General features: G+C 37.5%; 1 protein-coding gene across 1 annotated transcript in view; it reads left to right on the top strand.

The window, feature by feature from the left end:
- The window catches only part of TLK1 (tousled like kinase 1), a 71254-nt gene that overhangs the window by 13314 nt on the left and 30829 nt on the right, over positions 1–27111 (top strand). Inside the window, exons 2-6 of the mRNA XM_086466077.1 lie at positions 13664–13782; positions 18290–18361; positions 22876–22951; positions 25515–25561; positions 25921–26007. Of these exons, the coding sequence (XP_086322203.1) occupies positions 13664–13782; positions 18290–18361; positions 22876–22951; positions 25515–25561; positions 25921–26007 (401 nt within the window). The remainder of the gene's footprint in view (positions 1–13663; positions 13783–18289; positions 18362–22875; positions 22952–25514; positions 25562–25920; positions 26008–27111) is intronic.

The raw sequence follows: 27111 nt of genomic DNA, 5'->3' as shown, positions 1-27111 counted from the left end.
ATGAGCTGCCTGCTGGTGTGGTGGTATCTCGTGAAGCTTGTGATTCTGCAGTCTAAATCTCTTAATGTAATTTTTTTTTGTTACAATTTTTAGTATTTTCTATGCTGTGTATGCCATATAGGTATTTTGAAAGGAGGAAATTGACAGTGTTATTCGAGGTTAATACCTTTTTTTTTTTTTTCCCCTTAAAATGGTGTAGTTCAAAAGCCAAAATAGTTCATGAGTCTTGTGGTTACAGTCTGAGGTGAATTTACTGTCCCAGTTAAATCTTAAAGGTCTAATAAACTTTTTTGCATGTTTGATGTTAAACCATGGCCTCTTATATAAGCATATGGGGGTTGAAGTTCTAGTCAGTCACAGTGTTATGAGTGAAGTAGATTAATATATTTGGAAAAACTTAGGATTTTTTGTTTAATTTGTTTGTAGCATGTTTCTTGCCGTGTAATGACAAGAACAATATGGGTTAAGAATTATTTCGTGTGATTGGCAGCTCATTTTGTCCTGTGTGTTCCAGGGAGCAGAGCTATTCCCTCAGCCTCAAGGGTCGGTGGGCTGTCTGCGCTGGGGAGATTTTGAAGATCGTAAGGGCAGAAATGGCAGTAGGAGCTGCAGAAGTAAGGAGATTAGGAAGTTCGGGGAATTAACAAGTGAAACGTGCTCCTATTGACACAAATGCAGCTTTCAAATACCAAATGACTGGTATTACAACTCAGAAAAATAAGATAAATTTATTCTGTGAGATTGCTGGGGGATTTTGGACTGCCTTTCTACCCTATAGGTAGCTTCCAGACCAATTTATTTGGATGCACAATTTACACTTGTTCATTCATGGTTTACTTTTTCTAAGGAGTGAGGGTGAGAACCAAAAACTGTAGGAAGGGGCATTGCTTGCTGTCTTCCTGCTCAGTAGGTGACCTCTGCTTTTAACTTCCTTTTCACTCCTTCCTTAGATAGCAGAAACTACTGTTTATTTTTGATACGTGCAAAAGGCTTGTGCCATTTTAAATTCTTCCAGAACAGCCATTTCGTGGACTCAAGTGTTTTGAGCTCCTGGTTTGTTCCTTATAACTGAAGCAGCAAATGAAATTTGCTGTGCTTTCTGGTATTTCTCTAGGTAGATGTTTCTTCTTCAGGATTGCTCCAGGCTCTTAGTCCTTTTCAGCATAGGAATAGAGGGATGGAAAGCAGTGAGCTTTTGTTCAGAGTGCGGTGCATTTTTTGAGAGTATCACAAAACGTGTTATCTTGTGACCTGTTAGTCTGCATTGTCAACAAGTGACCCATGAACTTGCAGTGTGCTTCTGCCTGCTCACTGCCTCTTCCCCAGGGGGACAGGGAGTGTCTGGTTTTGCAGCGAATGAAGCTGAAACGGGCAAATTCTGCCTTTCTCTGTTTGGATACCTTTTACAGAGCTGTCTAGAAGCAACAATAATTGCTGCATATTCCTCTACGTAGTGATGAAAAGGGAGCTGGTAAAGATAGGCAGGCAGCACGTCACCTGCATATGTGCAGCCCGGGCTGTATTAGGTTTTATCTCTCTTGACATAATGTTGTGTTCAAGGCAGATGTTTGCTACCTAGGAAGACAGTCTTTTAGTGTTCCAGCCACAGATGTCTTGCGTAACTTTGGCGAAGATGTTAGGTGCTTTCTGTAAATATAAATACCTTTTCTTACCTTATAAGGCAATTGTAAGCATCGACTTCTTTTCTGTGTGTTGTATTTATCGATCATAGTAGTAGTGCAGTGCAATACAGCAACAGTGATACTGCCCTGTGGGACACTAACAAGGACTTTTTTACTTTGGATTTACCAAGGATCTCAAGTAGACTATAGACTAAAGCAACCCAAAGGTACCATCATATTTTCTTCTAATCTTTCTTCTGACTTCACAGAATCACAGAATGTTAGGGGTTGGAAGGCACCTCGAAAGACTGTCTAGTCCAACCCCCCTGCCAGAGCAGGACCACTCAGAGTAGATCACACAGGAACGCGTCCAGGCGGGTTTTGAATGTCTCCAGAGAAGGAGACTCCACAACCTCTCTGGGCAGCCTGTGCCAGTGCTCTTGTCACCCTCACAGTGAAAAAGTTTTTCCTTATGTTAACGTGGAACCTGCTATGCTCCAGCTTGCATCTGTTGCCTCTTGTCCTATCATTGGACATCACCAAGAAGAGCCCGACTCTATCCTCCTGACACTTGCCCTTTATGTATTTATAAACATTAATGAGGTCACCCCTCCCAACTAGAGACCCAGCTCCCTCAGCCTTTCATCATAGGGGAGATACTCCATCTCCTTAATCGTCTTTGTGGCTCTGCGCTGGACTCTTTCAAGCAGTTCCCTGTCCTTGAACTGAGGGGCCCAGAACTGGACACACTATTCCAAATGCCATCTCCCCAGGGCAGAGGAGAGGGGGAGGAGAACCTCTCTCGACCTACTGACCACACCCCTCCTAATACACCCCAGGATGCCATTGGCCATCTTGGCCACAAGGGCACATTGCTGGCTCATGGTCATCCTGCTGTCCACCAGGACCCCCATTTCCCTTTCGCCTACGCTACTCTTTAACAGCTCAGTCCCCAACCTATACTGATACATGGGGTTGTTCTTTCCCAGATGCAAGACTCTACGCTTGCCCTTGTATTTCTTTAAATTTCTCTCTGCCCAACTCTCCAGCGTGTCCAGGTCTCGCTGAATGGCAGCACAGCCTCCTGGTGTGTCAGCCACTTCTCCCAGTTTTGTGTCATTAGCAAACTTGCTGACAGTGCACTCTGTTCCCTCATCCAGGTCACTGATGAGTATATTGATTAGTACTGGTCCCAGTGCCAACCCCTCAGGGACTCTACTAGATACAGGCCTCCAACTAGACTCTGTACCATTGACCACCCATTGACTTGGTAGCATACAATCATAAAGCAATACATTAGTGTAGTTTTTCCTTAACTGGAACATTGTTCTTAATTCTGAAGAAAAAAAAGTTACTGCTTTTGACCTTACAACTGTGCAATGAATCTTCCCTTTCCAGTAGAAAGCTGCATGGAACTTAGATGTGATTGTGTAAGGCTTTACGGGAGACTTTAGAGGGGTTAGTGTCCCATTTATGTAGGCACAGACTATAGTGGTCAGAGATGACAAGAAACATCAGGAGGATGTTTTAGTTGGTTACCCAGTTGCTGCCAAAACTGACAGTTGTCATGAACAAAACTTTATTAAAAGCACTTTAAATGAGTGCTTTGTATCTCTGATTATTCTGTCACAGCAGATTTTCAAATCAGATCCTGTTATGAAAAAAGAGTTTTACTGAAGATGCATTTGTTTTTCAGGATCTTTACAATTATTCTAAATGGACTAAATGCTTAGAGTGGTACTTTAGACATAGTTGACTAGTTAATAAACCTGCTCTTGGGTATCACTGACTTTAGCTGTGAAGAGTGCAAAATGGTCAGTGAAGACTGTGTTAACAAACCTACTTGTTTCTTTGAAACACTTGCTCTGCCCGTTCACTATTAAATGGTAGAAGTTGGTGGTGTTGGAACACCACCAAAATCCTTCTGCCAAATCAGAACCTGCTGTTTAATCGCTCTTGGCAGCTCAGAATAATCTAGAGAACAATTGCAAGTAAGTAATCCAGGTTCTTAAAAAAGCAGGAAAATATGACACTTGGGATTACATAGCAACAAGTTTCAAAGGAATGGATACCATTCCTTTTAATGAACATGTTCTGTTTATCACCCATCTAGTTTGTATATATTCAGTGTTGACTTCTTTGTCAGACTCATTCTGCATATGGTATTGTAGCCAACAACTTGGGAAAACTGCTTTTGGCACATTTTTTTTTAATTGTTTAAGCTCTTAGTTGTATGAGTTCAGAATAAATCTTTAAGTAGGACATTTCTGGAAGAGATATTATTCACTGATATTACTTTTCTGTGGAGTATTTTTTGTAGTGGCTTTTCTGGTTTGATTGATAATAGGATGATTCTCATGATGGGGAAAGATCTTGCAGTTTGGGATTTCGATTCAGGAAGTATGCTGTGATCTTACTTATCTCAGTACTGTTTTTAAGAGTCTAGAAGTGATTACTGGACATGGAGAGGGATTTTGTACATGGGGGATTCTTCTTCCAAGTGGACTGTTCTGCTGTTGGGCACAGCAGATGTTTCTGTTACTATGCCCATGAACTGATCTGTTGAATTCAGTTTTTGTCTGGTTAACATGTGCAGAGGAGAGGAGAAAATACACTGATCCTAGTCTTCAAAATGTAGACTCCTTACTGTGGTTCAGGGGTGACAATTCCAAGATAAATAGCTTTCAAGTTACAATAATATACTGCATGTTCTTTCAGTTGTCCTTTTCCCCTTCATTCATCACACTAAACATTATTCAACAGACTCAGGAAGGACCTTGTCGTGGTTCTGTTGCTCATAGCAGTATTTGCTATGCTAACGCTTCCTGTATGTGGTGCACGTGGAGTTACATTAGAAGTTTGGGAAATGGATAGGTAGATGCTGTGTTGAATGTTCTGTGCTATATCTTATCTTTATTACTTACCCCCTCTTTGCCAATTCCTATCATTAATATGGACAAAACCACTGCAAAAATAATGGCATAGTAATTTCTGAGGCAAGACGGGAAAAATTTGCTCTGTGAAGAATTCCTTCAGGAAAAGCTAGCATAGAGAAAAGTCTGGCTAAAAAAACGACCTGTTGTGAGGATTCACATGCCAAGTAAAACTAAATGTTGACATGAACAGGATTGGAATGAGACACAGCATGCCATTGTTTCAGTGAATATTCTGAAAAAAGTTTCAGTAGCTTTCAGACCCATCAGCACCATTAGTTGTTAGACAAACTTCAGTCCTGAAAGCTGTCATGGGCATGCATGCTACCATTTTTCAGGTTTGGGATGTAATTTTTAAAGGTGCGTAGTCAGTTGTGTGTTTTCTATCTTTTCATGTCTTTTTATTGTCTACACTAGTGTTTATCTATCTTGGCTACCGTGCTTCACCTTAAACAGCTTGTGTTTTTACCTGTGCGGTAGGTTTGTTGTCTGTGGTGTTGAAGGAGAGTGTGATTGCTTATATGCAATAGGTAGGGAAAATGAAGTCACTCAAAAATAAGAGCTCTTCATTGCTTCAGGAGGTCCATGCGTTGCTTTTGAGCCATGTGTGGCTTTCAGGCAATTCAGTTGTACTTCCAAAGGGTAGGATTGGTAGAGGGACTTGTCAGAAACAAGGCATCACTGCCTTGTCTTGGACATAGTTGCATGCCTGGTTCAGCCCCAATTACAATAGAATAGACCCTTGGGGACCTATTGTCCTCTCTGTTGTATGAATCACTCCCTGAGCTCTGAATGAGCTATTCTGAGTTGCCATCCTTGTGGCATATACCCACACACACGAGATTTTTGGTTTGTGGCCAAATAAAGGCATTGGTAGGCAACTTGTAAATTCATCTCTGCCCCTGCTGCATACAGCCATCTTATGAGACACATAATGGCCAAGGGATCCTTAGAATAGGGTGCCTCGCTGAAAGGCGGGGAGAATTAAACGTTCTTAAACTGTTAACCACAAATGTCTCCTAGCTGATCCAGAGTTGGACCTAGTGGTTTATTTGTAAGTTTGTCTTCAGGGTGTTAGAAGAGGTTCCCTCAGGAACGTATTTCTCTGTAATTCACTTTTTCTTTCCAGGTTGTTGGCCAGACAATTGAAATCCAAAAACTGGCAGCACAGAGATGAAGTCTAAAGAGCATTACAATTTTTTTTAGTGTTAAAGAATTGATTTCTGTTGTAGAATGATTTGCAGAAAATTACTTATCTATCCAGCAGCGAAAGTTTTCTTTGTTTTAGATCCAGTTTCTGGACTGTTGAACTGGTGGGAAAAGTGAAATAAACAACGTTCAAACAGCATTTTTCAAAAGTGAGCTATAGTAATTTTAAAAAACCTTCAAAAAAGACTTCCAAAAAGAAATAGACTGCATCTTGGGAAGTGAAGGGACACGGGGAATATTCTCCTGTTCTTTCAGCACCAGAAGAACTAATTCTGAATGGTAGAGTCCAGGTAACTCAACTTATCCAAATTGGACTTCCTCATCAGCTTTCCAGTTTGTGGGAAATGGGTCAGAATTGTTGTGTTTGTGGTTTCTTTTTCTCTCTACTTTGTATTTTAACAAGTATGCATCCAACAATCATACAACTGTAATCAATAGAAACAAATTTTATAATGTTTGTCAAAAGCTGCTGTCTTCTGATGTTTATAGGGAAGATTTTTTTCTTACAATTTATTAGATTTACCATAGTTCTGCTTTTTTTGGCCCAAAATTTGCCAGTTGTATTATTTCACTCCCACAGGTTTTATGTAGGCTGAAGCCTGTTAATTATCCAGGTTTTTCCCTCCTTTCTTTCATCCCCCAGCCTCCTGTAAGCAGTAGTCCCCTTTTGCTTGCCTGCATCCCTCTGCCCATTCTTTTGGACACAGTCTTTCTCATTTGAAGAGGATCAGTTTGTGGAACAAGAAGTCTCTTTAGATTATTAAGAAAAGCATTTTAAGTTCACCTAGGCACCTTAGCAGTGATAGGGGTTGTGATTGTTAGGAAACAGAATTGCCTAAATAGAGGAGATAACTTCAGTGAGAAATACTGGGTTTATACTTCTTTTTCTGTGTTTGTGTGCATCAATGTTACTGGCTCAGGTACTGAGAAATGTTGTATCCTCACTGTGTATTTAAAATGACTCTTGATTAGTTAAATGGAGTCAGTTCTTTCCTGACCCTGGGCTTAGATATGTCTCTATCTCATTACAAATTTCTTATCACCTGAGATCTTTCCAAACAGCTAGTTTCACTTTAACGTCAGGATGCATTTTTTCCCCCTTTTCTGTTGCACCCACTGCTGCTGTTTGACTTCAGCTACAGTGAAGGTTTTCAACTCAAGTTGTAGTACCCTGAACTTTTTCATGTTACTTGTTGTTTGGAGGTTATAGTAGCTACATAGTCCTCTGTAAAAGAAGTTAATGCTTTTCATTGGAAAGCCAGTGATTTTAAGCATTTCTAAATTTCCAGGTTAAACTTTGTCATGGGTAATCTGTAGCTGTTTGTTGTTATACTGTTAAGTATTTCGGAAGAGCTGGAACCCTGGGGCCTTGGTAAATGATGTCCTCTAGGCTTTGGTTCTGTAGCTATTGTTAGGAGGTAAATACAGTTTTGGGGTGGGTTTTTTTGTTTTATTTTACTTTAAATCTTAGAGATTGTATCTTGCTGTCTGCCCTATTGACTGCTGATTTAGATCAGGGACCTTCTTAACTTCTGAGGCCACAGTACTGATTGACTGTGGCCTCAGGATTGTGATTCACATTGGATGGTGATGCACTTCAAAGCCTTTCTGCTCAGGGCGAGCTGTGTTTATCCTGTTATCTTGGAATTGTACTCTACTCAAATTACTGCTGCTTGGCTTTATGCCATCATACTAGCATCTCAACTTGTTTTCTTAGCACGTTAGTAGTTTTCAAGGCTGTTTCCCATTCTGTTTTCTGTGATTCCCCAAAACATGCTGTGGAAGAAAGACTATTCAAGACATGGTTTAGTAACACAGGTCAACCTTGTGGGGTTTTTTAAAATTCATTTCTCGGTCTTACAACCCGAATGTTCTATTTTAAATGGAACAGGTGTAATTTTTTCAAATTTAAAAATCAAGACTTTTGCATTCACTGTATACAGTTTGATGTCTTATAGAATCATAGAATCATTTTGGTTGGAAAAGACCTTTAAGATCATCAGGTCCAACCATTATCCTAACACTACCAAGCCCATCGCTAAACCATGTCCTTAAGCACCACATCTATACATCTTTTGAACACCTCCAGGGATGGTGACTCCACCACCTCCCTGGGCAGCCTGTTCTAATGTCTAACCACTCCTTCAGTAAAGAAATTTTTCCTAATATCCAATCTAAACGTCCCCTGGTGCAGCTTGAGGCTGTTACCTCTTGTCCTGTCATTAGTTACTTGGGAGAAGAGACCAGCCTCACTACAACTTCCTTTCAGGTAGTTGTGGAGAGCAATAAGGGCTTCTCTCGGCCTTCTCCTCACTAGGCTAAACAATCCCAGTTCTCTCAGGTGCTCCTCATAAGACATGTTTTCCAGACTCCTCACCAGCTTACTGTGTTTTGGGCTTGCTGTGTTTTTTCACTTGATTAGACTTTATTTTAGTGTCAACTCATTCTGGGTTGCTTTGTTACCCATTGGCTTTATAAGGTGCTGAAGCATAAAGTGTAAGCTGTAATAAATAGAAAGTTATGCTGGTAATAGGAAGAGACCTTGATCAACATGACGAGACTTGCTGGTGTTTATGTAACTACAAAATAGTTTGTTACCAAATAGTTTGTTTTCTTGGAGGCATAAATGTTAGCTTCGTTAAGTTATTTTTCTGGAGAACAAAAAAGGCCTTTCCGGTTCATTCTGCAACAAGGAAAATCCAGAGTTTCAGAAAGATGAGAGAAGAATGAAATTGAGTGCATGGCTTGTTTTTGTGGTTTTTCTTTTTTTCCAAACGAGACAAGAGAGTAGCTCACTTAAAAGGAAATACTCATGGATGCAGAGACAAGGTGCATCTTCATGTTGGTGAAAAGAAAACAAAAGGGTGAAAAGAAAACAAAAGTAGTTGTGTGGGCTTTTTTTTTTTTTTTTTTTAGAAGACTGCTTAAGGATTTAAAAATCTGTATTTTTATTAATTTTCTGTAGTCTATTTTGCATTTGATATTTTAAAGCTTTCCTTTTATCTGCTGGTACATGTGTATTCTAGAATGACAAGAGCTGTCATACTCAATTGTTATGAAGTTAAATTATTAGAGTGTCAACATAATGGGATAAATGGATATTTAGGATATTCCAAATTGAAATAAACCATTACTTAAGGACTTAGGACTTTAGCGATTGCATTGCAATTCTGGTAAACAGTGGGTTTTATGCTTGGAATGGTTACCATGCTTAAAGCCTGGTGTTCATAACTTCGAAGATTGTTTGATACCTTTAAAGGAATTTTGATATTTATTTATTTATTTATTTATTTTAAAAAGCAAGCTGGTTTCCAGGCTGCTTTTCTTGCCATTTGAAATGTGTGTTTTTCCCCCTTTCTTTTCTTGCCCCTAACCCTTTTAGCTGGATATTAGTTAGATTTACTTATCTAAAGGATGCTACTGTCAGTGAAGAGACTTAATGTGGTGGTAATATTATTAGTGTTAATGTGAAGTATTCCTGAAATATGTTGGATATAATTCTCATACCATGTGTGTTGCCATAAAATCTGAGTGCCTGCTAGGAGCACATCAGGAAATTCAGTTTACATTTGGGCTATTGTTGAACTGTCATCTTCTCTTCAGTAGGTAGGTCTCTGTGTTGAGATATTTTGCTTTGGCATTAAAAGCTATATGTGTATAAATCTGTTAAAGAAACTGGACCAAACCAGTATGTCTTTCATTTAAGTGAAAGGTGGTTTGTGTTGGCCTTGAATTCGGGAGAAGGGGGCCTCCATCTAATCTGGAGGGTTGTCCTTAGAAGAATCTGGCTTCTGCATAATGAACTTGATCTTCAACGTAGAAAGCTGACAATGTGTGAAGCTGTTGATCTCGCTTCATCTTGAAGCTGTAATTGATTGCCAGGTAACAAGAGTCCATTCAGGGTAATAAGAAAGTGGAAGATAAAGATTGAGTCTTAGATCTTGATTCCATATTTAGTGGAAAAGAAAAATGTGATCTATCAAGCCTTTGTATTTGGGTCTGCAACACTGCTCTGTAGTCAGCAGTGTTCGAAATAGAGATTGTAGTACATGGTATCACAGTTTTAGGAGGTTAAGCCTTGCAGTTGCAACTCTGCTGAGCTTTTTCTCCTAAAGTGTCGATTTTACTGAGGTATGAGCAAGTTAAGTAACTGGATCTTTTGCAAGTATTTGTATATTTGGAGGTGTGGGGCCTTGGGGTACAGGTGTCGCACTTTATTATTTTCTGGTCACCAGGTCTTAAAAATTCAAACTACCATGGAGAATCCTCTGATTCCTTACATCTCTGTTTTGTGAAGGTAGAATACAGTATCATTGATTATACAGAATGCCATGAAAAAGCTTCTGAATTGTTTCTCTGAATTTATAACTTTGACTTTTGACATAACCCATTGCTTAACAAGTTCTTGAAGGAGTTTGGAGTTATTTTCAAAAGAGTTCTTACAAAAAGTGTCCTCCAAATCTGTGTATTTTATATTCATTTTTATAGGAGAGGCTGTATATGGTTCTGAAAGATAAATTAATGTGGAAGATACCACCGCTCCTGAAAAATACAAAAGCTACGTGATGTTGGTAACTTTATTAAAAAATTACTAGAAAAAGCATTCCAAAATCTGTAGCAGTTACAAGAAAAAAAAAGAAAAGTAATGTTTTAGGGCTCTTCTGTGACTTTTGGGTAATATTCGAGGTATTCTCTTTGGAAGACAGTAGAAGTTTGAATGGCAGTGGGTGTAGCAATGCCAGTTTTTCATTTAGCATCATTGTAAGTATTCTGTAAGTACTCGTGTAGTGTGATTGCATGTTCTTTGAGTGAGTTAGTTGGCTTTCAGGGGTAGGAATGAAGTTAGTTCAAGTAAGAAATCTGGGTATATTTTCAAAACTCTAAGTTATGTCAATCTTTGTGAGCAGAAAGGTGTTCTGTGAGCAGGAGAGTTTATACAGAGTGATGTTTAAGAAAAAATTTTTTTTTTTTTGTCCCTTACATGAAGTGCCTTAAAGCTTACGGTACCTTTAAAAGTACGTATCTTGTCCTGAGAACTGAAGGATTGTACAGAACTGCATGTTCTTGAAAAAACAGCTGTGTGTCTGGGACTGAATGGTGTATTTTAAATCACAGCATGAATGAGGAAGGCAGTTTAATAGAGCTTCCTAGGATTGTGGCGAAAAAAGGTTTGAATCCAGATTTTCTGTCTTGTTCCTGAGATCACAAGGATGGCGGAGTGTGTGTTGCTTTTTGGTTCTGGATATTTAACAACAATAACAAAAAACAAAACAAAACCCCCAAATGTAACAGCAAAAAACCACTCCAGCAGAAATCATTAAGAGAATACAGTCCATTCATTAGCGTGTGTGGGCTCTAAAATCTGAGCAGAAAAGAAATGAATGATTGTATTTCATCTGTGCTGTGGACTACCCCTCTACCTGCTAAATTCCCATTCTGACTTGTAAGGTACCCAGGGGTGCTGATCTATTTAGTGCATTAGTATCTAGATGCAGTACATGAGACCTGCAGCAGCAATTTTACCCTGCAGCACTTTGAATGAGCCTTAGCTATCCACAGCGAATATTGCTTTCCCATATTTCATAAAATAAAAAATATAGGGTGTGGTAGTATCTATTTCTGTAATATACACTTGCTTTGTAAGTTCTAGGATTATGTCAGTAATTTTAAGTAAGTTCTGAACTTTTGTGAGCAGTGACTATCAAGTAGGCTAGTAAATCAAAATATTGCTAGTCCTGCTTCATTAAATGGGTTACTTTGGTAAACTAATATTGATTATTTCAGAGTGGCATGTACTGAAGCACTTTTAGTGTTAAGAAGCAAAACAATAATAATTTAAACTCACCTGACAAATGTCATTAGTTTCTTACGCTTTTTCAGAGCAATACTTTCTCATTAAGGTAGAGATTACATACACACGAGGAAAGATATGGTTTACACATCTTTTTTAAGGAGAGAAAAAAAAGGAAAAAACCTTATTGCACAATGTAAATGTAAGAAATATTTTTTTATGCATATAAGCGTACAATTTGGCTTTTAAACTCTTGGAAGCAGTACAGAAGCACATTTTAGGAGGCAGGAGTTTAAAGAGGATTCGTGATTGTTCTGCACTATGCATACACATATTAAACCAGTCTTTACCCCGAAGAGCTTACAATTTAAAATATGTAGAAATTGGAGGAATTTTTACTAGGCAAGTTCAGAAGTGGCATTACAACTGCTGATAATAAGCCACCTGCAGTTTCAAACTGGGTAATTGCCCTGCATTGCTGGAAAAGAGACCTCCAGCACCATATTGGCTGTGTTTGGGTAAACTCCCCTACCTCCAGAAACAAAATGTGGTATCCTCAACCTGCCACTTGCGGTTTGATTTTTTTCAAAAGAAGGCTCTGCCAACAACACAATTCCTGAATGTCTTCTTACTGACTGTTTTTTTAATTCGTATGGTTTTCTTCCATGAGAGGAGGTCTGGGTACCGGTACAGTAAAGGAGCACTGACACCATGCTCGCTCCCATGGGAACAAGGGCAACTTGAATTAGCCAAATAGCAGAGCCAGTGCTTTCCCTGCCAGGAGGGTTAGCCGCATGGCCGGGAGTGGCCAAAATGCGTGGTACAGAAAGGTGTGTCTAGTTCTTGAATGTTAAAGTTTGTGAGATACCAGAGAGTTGTATAAGAAAGTGTCTTGTGTTTTATTAATGGTGAGGGAAGCTACACTGAAGCCTTGTTTGTCAGGATGCTTAGCTGATGGGTGGTTCATAGGAGCACTTAAACTTGCAAACTGTAGTTTTCATGAAAAGGGGATTCCAAAAGCTTTTTAAAATATTTTTCATTGAGTATACGTAGTTATTACATGCAGTCCTTTCTGAACTGCTGTGTTGTCCTATGGGACTGAAAAGCACAAACTTGTGTCTTAGTTGAAAAAGATGAGGCTATATCACTTTATATGGTACTTGAGGGATATATTAAAATAGTGCATAAACACTTTGGCATTAAATATGAAAACTGAAATGTTTCAATAAATATTTGAAACTGAAATGTTTTAAATTGAAGATAAACTGAATGTTCTAGTCAGAAAGATAAAAACAAAGAACACAGTTTGTGTAAATACGGAAGATGTATTTGTCTAGATTGTCTTTCAGACTCATTAAACAGCCCTAAGTGATTTAAATACAAATTAGAAAGCTGCACATCATGTTGCAGCCTACTCATGTAGGCTGAGCTCATCAGAAAGTCCTTTTGTTCCTCCATTTCCTTCCACCTTACTTTCCCTGCTGATGCCAGCAGCTTTACCCCGTTTAGCAGGGCTCTGTTGTAGGCACTGTCTGTGCAAGGGTCTCTGTTACTCTTGGCTTCTTTCATAATGCTGATCCTGCTCCTTGCTTCTCTGCCCTTCAAGCCTCCACATAACCCTGCATTCCCTTGCGCATGTTTGGGGACTGGTCTACCTTCTGATTTTCTGTTTTTTTCCTATGATTCTTACTTGTTTATCTTGGACATTGATATGTTGATAGCCTGAACAATTTAAATAACATGGAAAACAAGGAGATTGCAGAATTGGGACGGTTTGTGCTGGAAAGTATTTTGCTCCTGTCAGCTAGTTTTTAATCTATAAATAATTGCCTCGTTGGCGTATTGCATGCTGCAGAATCCATGTCTCTTACACGCCTCTAACACGTTCTAGTTTTCACCAAAAATGACAAGGCTGTGCTGATACACAGAACTTTCCCCAAAATTTCTGGAATTCATTGAGTACATTCATTATTAGGTAGCAGGTGGTGAATCGTTGTCGAGTTGAGGGTATAAATCCTTTCTTTGCATAGGCCAGGTATGTTTGGCTTGTTTGTAAAATATTCCACTACAAATGTTACAGAATATAATGAATTTATCTATCTTTTTAGGAGCAATGGATGAACTTCATAGCCTGGACCCAAGAAGACAAGAATTGTTAGAGGCAAGATTTACGGGAGTAGTAAGTGGCAGCACTGGGAGTACTGGAAGTTGCAGTGTTGGAGCTAAAGTAAGTTCTAAGAGCAGTCATCCGGATCTATCATCTTTGAAATACTGATTTATCCCTCACTGTCTCACTTGTATATTGCCCATGCGATTTACTTGCAAAAGTACAGGGTTGGAAGAGGCTCTCAGGAAAATCTGTGTTAGTGTGTTATTTTGCTTTGAGATAGGATTGTTTATCCTGAACCTATCTATGACATTGACATTGAATTGTTCTTAAAAACACCAAAGAATGGGCTTATACAGGCTCTTTCGTGGTTTTGCTCTAGTGCACCTGTGATCAGAGATGGAAGTTTTTCCCAGTGTTTTAGTGGAGTTATCCCTCCTGCAAATGGCCAGCTGCTTACTGTTTGGCTTGAAATAGCCACAGGGAGTCGGGTGTGACCTCTTTTTAAATTTGTTTGAAGACTAATATATCTAGATTAACAAAGCTAAATTCTTTCAACTTTTCCAGACTTTTATGTCAATTTTACCTACTTTTGTTGTAGACTTTATGCAGTCTGTCCGTTAATATCTAAACAGGATGCAACACTTGAGGAAAAACCTTGTGAACATTGAATAGTGGGGCTTAATTACCTTCCGTATGTCATATATTACCCTTCAGTTGATACATCTGCAAAATAAATTTGCTTTTATTAGAAATTCAACTTACTAGCTTCAACTTCCAGGACTTGATTTCTGCAATACTATTGCCTTACTCCATTTTGTATTTGTGCATTTGAATGTTCTCCCCTAAGTGTAGTACTTAGTAAACTGATGTTAAAAAGATATAATACTGCTTTTTTAGACAGATTTCCCCTATTACCAAAGTACTTTTGAATTCTGTTTCCAAAGTGTTTGCAGTGTCCTCATATTTTAAGTATTTTACACAAACTTCTTTAGTATTTTTCACTTCCTGTTCCACATTTTAATTACCAGTCTAGGTTACAGAACAAAATACTACCGAATAGCAGAGGTTGATGAAATTTCTGGAGGCATGTGAGGTATTGATGACTATTAACAAACTAGAAAGAACTCTGTGAGTAGTGATCTTGCATCATATCTTGATTTGTTTTTGAGAGTGACATGAAAGTAGCTGTCTCAAAGCTGTGAAAAAGGTGACATAACACTTCTGTTACTACCATCTTAACCAAGAAGTGAGTTAAATGGTCAGGGAAAGGAATCAAGTTGGATTGACACAGTCTGGCTGATGAACTGTTGTTTTCCCTTTTGATTTAACTGCCTTCTAATTATGACTGCAAAAATGTATACTTGCCATATCTTATGATTAAAATTAGAGACAAACCTAGTAATTCTGGCCCGTCTTTGTTTCTTTCTTCCTTAAGTTCTCTAGTACTACTTACTCCCTTAATTTATTAGGTCATTCTGATTGCTCAGGTAGTTGCTCATAATTCAAATGACTATTCATTCTTTTTCATGTCTAGATCTGTACCTTCTTTTAACTTCATTTAACTTTTAGTGCATTCATAAACACTTCTATTAGTTTTTGATACAGCTGTGTTGGTCCCTTGCCTTATTGCCAATCTTGCTGCCTCAGAATCTGTCTACTGCTATGTGTGTAATGCATTTTCTTTTAAAAGTAATTAACGAGTTTTTTGGGGTTCCTTTTCTTTAAACTTTGGTCCCCTGTGAGTCGCTACTTACCATTTCCATAAATCTGTTCAAGTCCTCAGTTTATTCATCCAAGTTAGCCAGAAAAAAAATGAAATTTAAATTGTTTTTCACTCTACCGTGTAAAACAAGTTTCTTGTCCCTGACACATTCCAAGATCTGTTTGAACAGATAATTGTATCTCATCCAGTTGGTTTCTAAATGGATAGCTGGATAAAAAGTGGGGTGTTTTTTTTAATACTACCAAATGATAATTGTTTGCCAAAGGCACTACAACCACTGTCTTTTGATTGGTGCAGATCCTCATCTAAGACTCATTTCTTCTTACCTTTGACCAGAAATATTCCACAAATGATCTTCAGTACACATGGCAATATATCTTCTTTTTCCTGCTTACTTTTTATTTGGTTTTGGACAGCAGGGAGGTAAAGCATAATACCACTATCTAGTCCTGTGATTTATCCCACCATCAGTAAAAAGGCAATTATATCAGTTTAGTTTGTATTTCTTTTATTTCTGACCATTCAGTGTGTCCAAGCAGATAAGTCGAAGTGTAGTCGCTGATCTGGCTGTGTTTGGAATATGCTTTTTTTGAGAGAGGCTTATCTGATGTTTATTAAAAAACTTGATAAAACCTTTTTGATCTCATGTGCAGAGGTAACTGGGAAAATGTGATTTGTAAATGTGATCTCTGTTGGTCTGCTTTCGCTTTGAAGGTAAAAAATGAGAAGACTTCCTCTTCATGTACATACCCAAATCCACACGTATCAAATTCTATTTTCCTCACCTAGCAAGACAATATAGAGGTTGCAGCTGCACTTACTGGTTTTTGGAAACATTGTAGGCCTGAGCAAACCTCATGAAGTTCAGCAAGACCACGTGCAAGGTCCTGCGCCTGGGTTGGGGCAATCCCAAGCACAGATACAGGCTGGGCAATGAGTGGATCGAGAGCAGCCCTGCGGAGAAGGACTTGGGGGTGTTGGTGGATAAGAAATGGAATATGAGCCAGCGATGTGCACTCACAGCTCAGAAGGCCAACCGCATCCTGGGCTGCATCAAAAGCAGTGTGGCCAGCAGGTTGAGGGAGGCGATTCTCCCCCTCTACTCTGTTCTGGTGAGACCCCACCTGCAGTACTGCATTCAGCTCTGGGGCCCCCAGCACAAGACAGACATGGACCTGCTCAAGCAGGTCCAGAGGAGGGCCACCACAAAGATGATCGTGGGTCTGGAGCACCTCCCCAATGAGGACAGGCTGAGAGAGCTGGGGTTGTTCAGCCTGAAGAAGAGAAGGCTCTGGGGAGACCTTCTAGCAGCCTTCCAGCGCTTAAAGGGGGCCTACAGGAAAGATGGGGAAGGGACTGTTTACCGGGGGGTGTAGTGATAGGACGAGGGGTAATGGTTTCAAACGGAAAGAGGGGAGATTTAGATTAGATATTAGGAAGAAGTTCTTACTGTGAGGGTGATGAGGCCCTGGAAGAGGTTGCCCAGAGAAGCTGTGGCTGCCCCCTCCCTGGCGGTGTTCAAGGCCAGGCTGGATGGGGCTTTGAGCAACCTGGTCTAGTGGGAGGTGTCCCTGCCCTTGGCAGAGGGTTGGAACTGGATGAGCTTTAAGGTCCCTTCCAACCCAAACCATTCTATGATTCTGTGATTACTGTCCTAGTAATTAAATTGAGATGCACTCTTATTTATTTGGACTGCTATTTTGAAAGCCAACCCATGTCTACTGTTTTGCTGAAGAGTTTTGGAATTGCTGGGAAGGGGAAAGCCCATCATCTTCAAGCTTTTTCAGTAAGCAAGGGTGGAAATATGAGTATAGGTTACTGAGGTTATTGTTTTAGGGGACTCCAAAGACCACATACTGAGACATTGCAAGGAAGAACTATGCATAGGCATTTCTGTACTAGAGACTGCTGTGGGGGGAAAACACATGGAAATTTTGTGGATTTAATTACCATTTCTCCAAAAATTTTGATTCAGAGATGATGTAGTTACTCAAAAGATGTCACAGATCAGTATTGTCCTGCAAACTGATGTAGTGCTGGAATTTAGTACTTTGAAGCAAGCTGAGTGTTTGCCTTGGAAGTAGTTGTTGTTTCACCTCAAAGTATTTCTTCTGTCTTCCTACATGGAAGTGAATAATCCAGCAGTATAGGATTTTTTTTCTTGTAATAAAAAGAAGCTCAGGTGATGTTGGCTTTTTTTTTTTGCGTGAACATGGAACAGACTCTTTCAATAAAATGTCCTTGTTGCCATTCTGTGTTCAAAAGATCTCTAAATAAATCAGCCTTAAAAAAAAGTCAAAATAGATATTGTGACTTGAGACTATTTCACATTTTTCACATTTTTTTACCTTTTTTTTTTTTAATCTTTTTTTTTTTAATCTCGTCTAGATTTTTTGCTTTGGGGGAAATGGTTTGTTTTAAGAACGTAGAATAATATTGTCAATAGGTTGTAATTTTCTGTCATTGGATGGTTTTAAAAAATTAATCTCTGCAATAGCCTAGTGTCTATCTTGGAGAAATCAAACCTCCAAAACCCTTTGAAAAATGAAAACTTGTAGTAGTCTCCAGCACTTTCAGCAATATTGGCCTTTTAAGCCTATTTTTTGGAATCATTTGGTAGGGTTTTTCATTGGATGTTTTGCTATTCCCAAATAAGACTGAAACATTTTTGAATGCTCTAGGGTTTTACTTGACTTATAAGCAATCAAAATACAGAATTTACTGTGCCCTGTCAAAACATCCACCTTCAAACATGTTACCCTCCTTGCAAGTCACCGTTAATCTTTTGCTTGCAAGCATGAAATTTTATTACTGTTACTTCTTACAACTGTGAGTGATAATAGTGGATTAGCTGTTTTAAAGATTTGTGTATAATGTTTAATATTTTATTTGTCTTGGTAGGCCTCAACAAACAACGAAAGTTCAAATCACAGTTTCGGAAGCTTGGGATCTTTAAGTGATAAAGAATCAGAGGTAAGTATATGGGGCAGAGTAATTATTAACTCAAAATTTTGGTGCTAACAAGTCATGGTTTTGTATTCTGCTTCGATGCCTTATTTTATATAGAAACTTTTAAAATAAAATGCAAAATACACAGCTAGATAAGAAAAAGCATACATTACTAAAAGATAACATCTCTTGGAGGGAGGGGTCATGACTTCATAAAGTTTCTTTGGATTTTTGGTTATGAAAATAGCCGCTTCTGCTTCTTTATTATCCATGTAGTCATGCTGTGAGGATACATACAGCTTTTGGAGCTGAAAATGCTTAAACAGTTTGCTGGTTTTTGTTTAATAAGTAATAAGGTTTTCATCAGTACAGACAAACTTTGACTAGTCTTTGGCTGCATCTTTGAAAATACTCTAGAAGCTAGTTTGCTATGTTTTCTTTAAAAATACAGATTTACTCCAAGGTCAGACAGTAGCTATCATCTGATTTGTAAAAGCTGGAGTTGTCACTGTGTATTTTCTTACGTAGTACCACTTCATAATCCAAAAAAGGATTCATACTACTATGAGGCTTTAATGTGCAGAGTGCAGACTTCCCTGGAGTAGAAAATTTTCCTCTTAGTGACGAGCATTGATGTACTTGCACTAATGCAGATCTTACAATTTACCTTTTTTGGGGTCGATGAGTCTCTCTAACAGTTTTGTCTGTGTACATAACGGATTGCATCGATAAGATTATACCCGTTGTAAGCAAAAGCATATTTCTAGCCTAGGTTAGGCCTGTGTTTGAGTATGTTGTGCTGGAGGGAGAGTTGTTTGGAGTGTGGTTTTGACGTTCTTCTCACATGTTAAAGCTTTTATTTTGAGGCCTAATTGTTCATTTAATCAGTACGAGATAGTACCTGATGTTTGCTTTTATACGGGGCTGACCAGCAAGTGAATTTAGTTGGTTCCCAAGACCAATACCTTATAAATAAATGTTCTGTTTGTGTGATTTCATGTTTTCCTTTTGAAAAAGCCTCTGCTATGGTTTTTTCCCCTTGCTTTTCCCAGCTGGATTTTCATTTCAGTTGTATGTATGCTATTTTCTTAACCAGAAGAGTCTGTCTGCCTGTTGTTTTTCTTCATGGCTTTTCCTAGAAGTACTTAGGGCAGTGTTGCAGTGATGCAGTTCTGATGTAGGAGTGGGAACGGAAATGTGCTGCAGTACCTTGAAGGTTATGATGCATTATTGCAATTCTTGACAGAAGAATGTGTCTGTCAGTAGTTGAGTAATCTCAGAATGCTTGACTATACTAACTTTTTGGTGTAGAAAAATGTTATTTTACAGTTGTATACGTGAGATACGGAGGCAGGGTTTTTCCAAGGCATGTAAGTTTGAAGTTCAACTGGTATATTCAGTCTTTGCACAGTGTTTTAACCTCAAGCCACGCTTCTAGGTAGGGATAATACATTATTTTTTAAAAAGTATTCTAAAACTTGGATTCTAAAATAGAAATATACTTTTTTTTTTTCCCTAAAAAGTCTCTGCACAGATCTCGAGTGCTTCAGTGCACAGAACTTCAGGTTTCTTTTGTGTTTTCTGAAAGATGAGTCTTAATGACATTGAATAATTAAATATGATTTCTTGACCCATTTTCAGTTGTCAGTCATATTCACTTAAATTATAATTGTAATACCAAATATGTTAATAAGTTTTTAGAGTTTTGTTCTTAAAATAACATCTGGTTACTTGTATGCTGTAATCCTATAAAAAGTACACTTTAGTTTATATTGCAGGCAGGTTGTGGGATTTTTTTTTGGTGGTTTGTTGGTTTTTTTTTAATGGTATGACAATGAAGGTTTCATACTAACAGGGAATTCCTCTTGTGGATGGTACTGTAGAAATACAAAGATTTACTCATATGGGAAGCAGTGCCGTCATTTGATGTTGAGAGAGAAGGTTGTATTACAGTAGATTTCAGGAGGAAAAAAATGTAGAAATGCAAATCTCAGAATCGTTGAAATTAATTTCTAGCAAGAATGTCAGTTTCTGATCAAATTGTGATGGTATATTCATGTCATTGTTCTATCCTTTCGTCACTAAATGGCACATTAAAAGAAAGTCATACTTAGTTTTAAAAACAAGGCAGGCTTGACACCCCCCTCCCATTTTTGTTCTTCTGGTGTGAATTTACTTTTTGCATGTGGCATTGCAGAAAATACAACTATTAGAACTGTAGTCTTTTTTTTCCTGTCTGTTGGATGTATGAAGAGGGGCAGCTTATCTGAATAATAGTTTTAATTGAGAAGAGACTTCTGAAGTGACTGAAAGCAGTTTCAGTCTTTTGTTTATCAGGAGGATACTCCTCAGTCCCATTAGTCTTCAGTTTCTTGTAATTTGTATGATTCCATTCATTAAAAAGGACTTTAGAGGACATTTTCTAGTGATTGATGTATGCTGTACATTACCATGTGAATTTTGTACTTAGAAAAGGTGAACATGACCTTGTTGGGTAACCTCATTAATAACCTCATTAGTGTGCTAATACTGTTTAGTTTGAAAGGTTAAATTAAACACTGAAAGAGATCAGAAGAGCTTAAGGAAATAGACATTTATGAATTATTTGAGTTTCAGTTTTAAAATTATAAACGTCTTTAAATGTCTGTTTTTTAAATACAAGACATAAGTCACTGCAGTTGGAAACTAATTTTGATGGGGGAAATCTTAAATGCTTAGTTATTAATTAGCTTTTAACTTTCTTTTGCTTTATATGGCAGGTAAAACTGACACATGAGAATAACAACTGCAAAATTGAAAGCTGGAAAATAAGAATAATGTGAAAAAGATTGGTTAAATAGTTTCAATTTAGTTTTGTGGAAAGATAGCTTAATGTTACCTATTTGCTTGGCAGTAATTGCAAATTATTAAAGGAGTATTTCTAAACCATATTTTCTGCTTTTAGAGTCGTACAGTCTTAAGATAACTTCGTTGTCAGGAGTCTGTTTTGCACAGTTTGCTAATGTACAATAGCACTGTAAAAGATGCAGATTTTGGTTGGAACAGTTTATTTAAAATGAAATGTATGTAATTTGGACTTTAGTTGTACCCCAATTAAAAAAACAGTTACAATTGTAAAACTTCCGAAGGTGTTTTTATGAAGCTATCTCCAGAGCTAAAACTTCTAAAAATTGCATGCTATAGATAAGGAACACCCTTCTTGTCCTGATTGTTCTTTTACAGACTGATAATTTTCTACAGATTGCAGGTAACTTAAAATGGTTCTTTGCCAGAATAAGTATTTTAGGGTGTTTGTAGTAAATCTACTTTGGAAGATATCCATATGAAGATCTGTGGAACTGTGAAACATACTTGAAATGGATTGAAATTTGAACTTTTATGTCGTTTACTGTGTTGAGAAAGAATACTTGAAGCGCAAAGTAACAAATACAGGAAATTATACAATGATGGTATCATTAAAAAAATTACACATGTTCTCACTGATCTCAGATTTGGTCTGGGATACTAGGGACCATCGATTTCCTGATTGTAAATAGAGTTCATGTAATGGCTTCTATGCTTTCTCTGGTTGTTGGTATGAGGCTCCTCGGAGGCTGAATACACACACAGCTGCAGTATCTTTTCATTGAACCAAAACAACTTGTAGAATTTAACTTACACTGGGGGAGACTAACTGGTATGAATCCTCAGATCAAGGGAGAGCAAATATAAATCAGAGATACTTCTGATCACAGCCCTTTCTTGTTATCTATGTAGTAGGTAGTGACTGTCATTTCTATGCAGCTATATATAGTATTTCTGGAATAAATTTTTAACAGATCTGTATCTTTTTCACTTGATGTTTTTCTTTGACTTTCTTGAGATACAAATATAATGGGGAGGGAATGGTGACACTTTCCAAGCGGACAGATATTCAAATTTTGAGCAATTGCTCTCTCCTTTTTTTCATCTTTTTTTCTCTTTTTTCCTTTTTTTTTTCCCTTTTTTTTTTTAAAGTTATAAGCAGATTCTAGAAATCTACAGTTTATATTAGTTTGGAGAGGACTTCTGCACTTCTGAAAATGTGTAATATGATTGGCTTCCTATTGAAGCACTAGAACGTTGTGTTTATACTGTGGAAACGTGTAGTTAACACCATCAAGAATCACCTTATTTCACTAAGTATTAAGCTTTAAAACACCCACAACTATCATATGAAGTTCTTGGTAAAATGTAGCTGTAAGTGAAACCACATTGGGTGTTCATAAACCCCAGAATGGATGAAAAGGTATAATTGCTTAACAATTAATATGTACAATTGCCTTTTGGGAAATTATTTAAGAATTATTTCTCACTTTCTTAAATATCTTTTCTAGCTTGTATTTATCTGATTGACCAAGGATCATATTATCTACTTTAACTATGATCTGAAATTACATCCCTGCTGAATTGTGAAATCATGTTTTATGAATGAGGATTTAAATTGATTTCACAATAATATAGCAATAATACAAATAAATAGAGCTGCTGTTGGATTGTGTGCTTTTTGTTGCTTGTAGACTCCAGAGAAGAAACAGTCAGAACCTTCCAGAGGAAGAAAAAGAAAAGCAGACACTCAGAGTGAAAGCAGCCAAGGTAAACTACAATGTAAATGGATAGTTATTGCATATATTTAACCAAATTATAATGCACAAAGTTTTGAATGTTAGACTTAAAAATTCTGTATGTTTGCTTCCACAAGACACGTGTTGGGTTTTGGATAATAAATTATGTATCATCTGTTTCCCCTCATTTGTCACTGGAAGGGATGGGCAAGTAAAATCTGAACTGGGCTGGTAATTGCCCATAAAAAGCGTCTGCTACTGTGTGTGTAACTTGCAACTATGATACAACTCTGTATACTTTTTAAGAATTGTAGCAGCTCTTCTCATCCAAAATACCTTTGTGGTTTGTATTTCTTTTTGATAGGTAAGGGGGAAAAGGGATTACAGATTATAATATCTGACTGCTTGTAGTACAGGTATATTTGAAATTGAATTTTATCCTTCCTTTTCTATGTATTATTGTACAGTGTAGTTGTCTAGAGGGATGGGGAAATGGGGATGAGACCGATTTCCAATTTAATATTTACAAAACATAGATATTGTCTTTCCTCTCTTTAATGTGATTTTGGGGAGGAGTGGTGGAAATTAAACCTCAAGACAAAAATTCATCAAAAGGGGAGTGGAAATAGTTTTGATAACATCTGTATTAGCTTTTTTTGGTTTCTAACTGAACTAAGAAATGTCCCTTCAGATATGTATCAATGGACTCCGTGTCTGGAAGTCTTCATGATGCAACATGCTATTAGTAGAAGAATTATGTATTTTGACTAAAATTAATTTCTTTGTAAGTGTTGCTTCATAGAGACCTGCTTTGTTCAAAGAACTTGAATGAAATTTCCGATTTCCATTGTTCTAGAAGCCTATCCTTCCTGCTACCAATGAGAGTTCAAATTAGAGATGATAGAAATTTTAGGAACTTTTTGGCGTAGACGACATGATTTTAATGTCTTATAATTAGTGTTTTACTGTCAGCAGTGGTGAAACTGAATAGTCTGCACTGCAGTGTTCTCAAGGAACAGGCCTAGGAAACTGCAGCATATTGAAGCTGTACAGTACAGTTGAAGCATGGCAAATACTGCTATTGTATTGAGAAAAGGAACAAGAGATCCATTTCTTATATATTGCATACCTGGGGTTTTGACTTTGTAATGTGCAAAATAATCCATAAATGTTGAAGAAAAGTATTGTTTAGAACATAGAGGTAATTGGAAAGTAGGATAAAATCATTGTAAATCTATTCATAATTGGCTGTGCCAAAATAATTTAATGTATTTTTTCAGTGCAGAGTTCTGCATGTGGCATAGAATAGATTTTTCTATATTGAAATGGAATGCAGTCTGTTTCATTTATTTGCATGAAAGCAAATTTAAATTAGATAAAGCGATAGAAGAGAATTAAGCATGAAGACAGAAACTGCTAGCAGAATTACAGAGTGGGTGAAGAACTGGATAGAGGGCAGTAGCAGTGACATGTACACAAGTGAATATCTACTGGAGGAGTTAGCTGGGTGCTGTTCTAGGTCTGAATTATTTTATCTAAATATTTCTGTTGAAAGTCTTGACACAGAAAAGGGCTGCCAAATGTTTCTGTTTCTTTGTGATATTCTTAGTGACACAAAGTTACGCAATACTGTCAGTATAGAGGCATGTTGGACTAGAAAGAATTCTTCAGGGCTGAAGCAATAGAAAAGCTTGAAAATCTTTGCTAAAAAGTCCAAAATTACATTTTTGGACATATGGGTAATGATCTCCTAACTTACTGCAAAAATTTCTTTCTGTAAAGAAAAAAGCTTTGAACAATGGTCCATTTTCAAGGTGTGTCGTAACAGGTGGTCTGACCTGTGCAAGAGACAAATACAGTCTTAAGACTTAACAGTCATTTTAGGGCCAAATAGAAGAAAACAGTTATGCCATTGGGTAAGTCATTGGTGCAGTCTCTGGAACACCACATATGGGTCAGGTCCTCATGTTGAAGAAAGATTAATTCACACTGAAGCTCCTGAAGTCTTGATGCTGATTAAGATAAAAGGAATTCTGCTCTCATTCTGCTCTGTTTATCTCCCTAGTTAACCCTGTGAGTTTGCCAATTCATAATCAGGTTGGGAGGAATGGAAATGCTTGTAATCCTCCATGCCCACACTGTTATTGGCACTTAGAGAAATACTTGGCCTGAACATTTGAGCACAATAACTCACCTGGAGCATATGATGTTAAGAGACTTGGTTAATTTAGTATTTTGGAAGCGGGTGAACTTTGAGATAGTGCTTGAAAAGGGGAGGGACTTAGAGCTAAAGGTAGGATGAGAGATGAGTTTCCTGTTATCTAGAAGAGATCTAGGCTTACTGCTAAGTCTGCACTAATCCAGTTTAGGAGTTGAAGTGTGACTTCTGATTTCTCAATGAATGGAATATGCAAATCTCTTCGTTGTGGCCAGTCCCTTAATTATCTACATGTGGAGATCACATATTGGCACATCAAAGAAAACCAATTAACAAGTGGTAAGACTTTACTATAATTACTGTACAGGTAAAATGTAAGACACATCTATAAGTAATTTATTTAAGCAATTCTAATGTATTAATGTATTTGTTTCAGGAAAGAATATTGGGGGACGCAGTCACAAGATTAGTGACTATTTTGAGGTAAGGTTTTTGTGTGTATAATTCACTTTAGCTTTAAAATTTACTTTTAGCTTTTTCTGGATGTTACAAAATTTTGCTTGTAATGAACAAGCCTCTTGCAAGGATACTTTTTTTTTCCTTTATGTAAGTTTGAGTATTAAAACTTGAAGCAGAGATGCAATGGTCTCTTGGTGCAGCCTGAGCTAAAATACAAAAACCATTTTCTTTCACGCTTTTCTTTAAATGGCCAAAGACTACACTAATAAAAGTAATACAATCTGATTTACAAATTCTGTGTACAGATGGGCTGTGTTTCAGTAGATGTATAATGTATTTTGATAAGAAGATTGACTAATTGGAGGGCCCTATCTTCTCTACAGTACCAAGGTGGAAACGGCTCTAGTCCAGTGCGAGGCGTACCACCTACGATCCGATCTCCTCAGAATTCACATTCCGCTCCTTCTTCTGTAAGCTCGTGAACTTCGTAACTGCTGAAAATACTTTAATAGTCTAAAAGTAGCATAACTGAAAACAATATATTCAAGGGAAGAGTTTTCAAAGGAAGGAATCCAGGGAAGCAGTTCATTCTTTCAAAAGGGGGAGTGGGGTGGAGGAAGGATCAAGTTAAATATTAAAATGAGAATTTTCTGTTAATGTTGGGGCTTTTTTCCTAAAACATTTTTTAGATATAAAGTAATTTTGTTGAATAAATGTTAAAATGTTCTAATTGTATCTGTTCAGAAGCCTCACACAAAGGGGAGGATTTTTGTTACTTGTGAGGAGACTGAACCCTGAACTCAGGACTTTAAAAGCTGTTTTTGATGAATCATAAGTATTTAAATAATTGACACCTAATTTGTCTGTATCCTTTTGAAGTTGTCTTTGTTGGTCATGCTAATTCTTTTTTTTTTTCGTCCTCACATGCACAATTTTAGCATTAAGTACACCCGCATGTGATTCTAAATGGCCAAATAGATTCTGCCAGTTACTGAAAGGATTTATTTTCTCTGGTGCTAAACCTCAGCTTTTATTCCATGTACTTTCAACTTCATCTTATTCTTGCTAAAAGTATGGAGTGTAATACAGATTGTAGAATTTTGCTTGAAAATAATCTCATTCACACAGACTAGTGGGTTTTGGGAAGTTTCATTAGCGGAATTTGTGTTCTGATCTGCACTAGCTTCCCCCTTCTGTGTCTCCCATGGGAAATAACCACTCCAAAAATAACTTACATTGTTTTACTTTTGAGTTGTGAAAGCTTAGAATCAGAAAAATAAGTCTCTGTAAGACTGACATCACCTTATGTCAGTCTTGTATTGTCTTAAATCTTTCAATTTGTTTCCCAAAGTTCCCAAGCAATCTTCATTTTCTCAGAGAATATGTGCCTCGTTTCTAAACTGCAAGTAATATATAGCAGCATAGCAATACCTCTCAATGCAGTGCTCCAAGTAGTATCTTCTGTAATAAAGATACCTTATTTCTCTATTCTATATGATCTTCCTGCCAAGAGTTGTAAGCAGGGCTATGTTCATAATTGAATATCACAATTGTATCTAAACCCCTTTGTTTTT

The sequence above is a fragment of the Leptosomus discolor genome, chromosome 5 (genome assembly GCF_034619465.1).
Source record: "Leptosomus discolor isolate bLepDis1 chromosome 5, bLepDis1.hap2, whole genome shotgun sequence".
Taxonomy (NCBI): Eukaryota; Metazoa; Chordata; class Aves; order Leptosomiformes; family Leptosomidae; genus Leptosomus; species Leptosomus discolor.
Note: the sequence above shows the minus strand (reverse complement) of the source record. Positions and strands in the feature narration are given on the sequence as shown.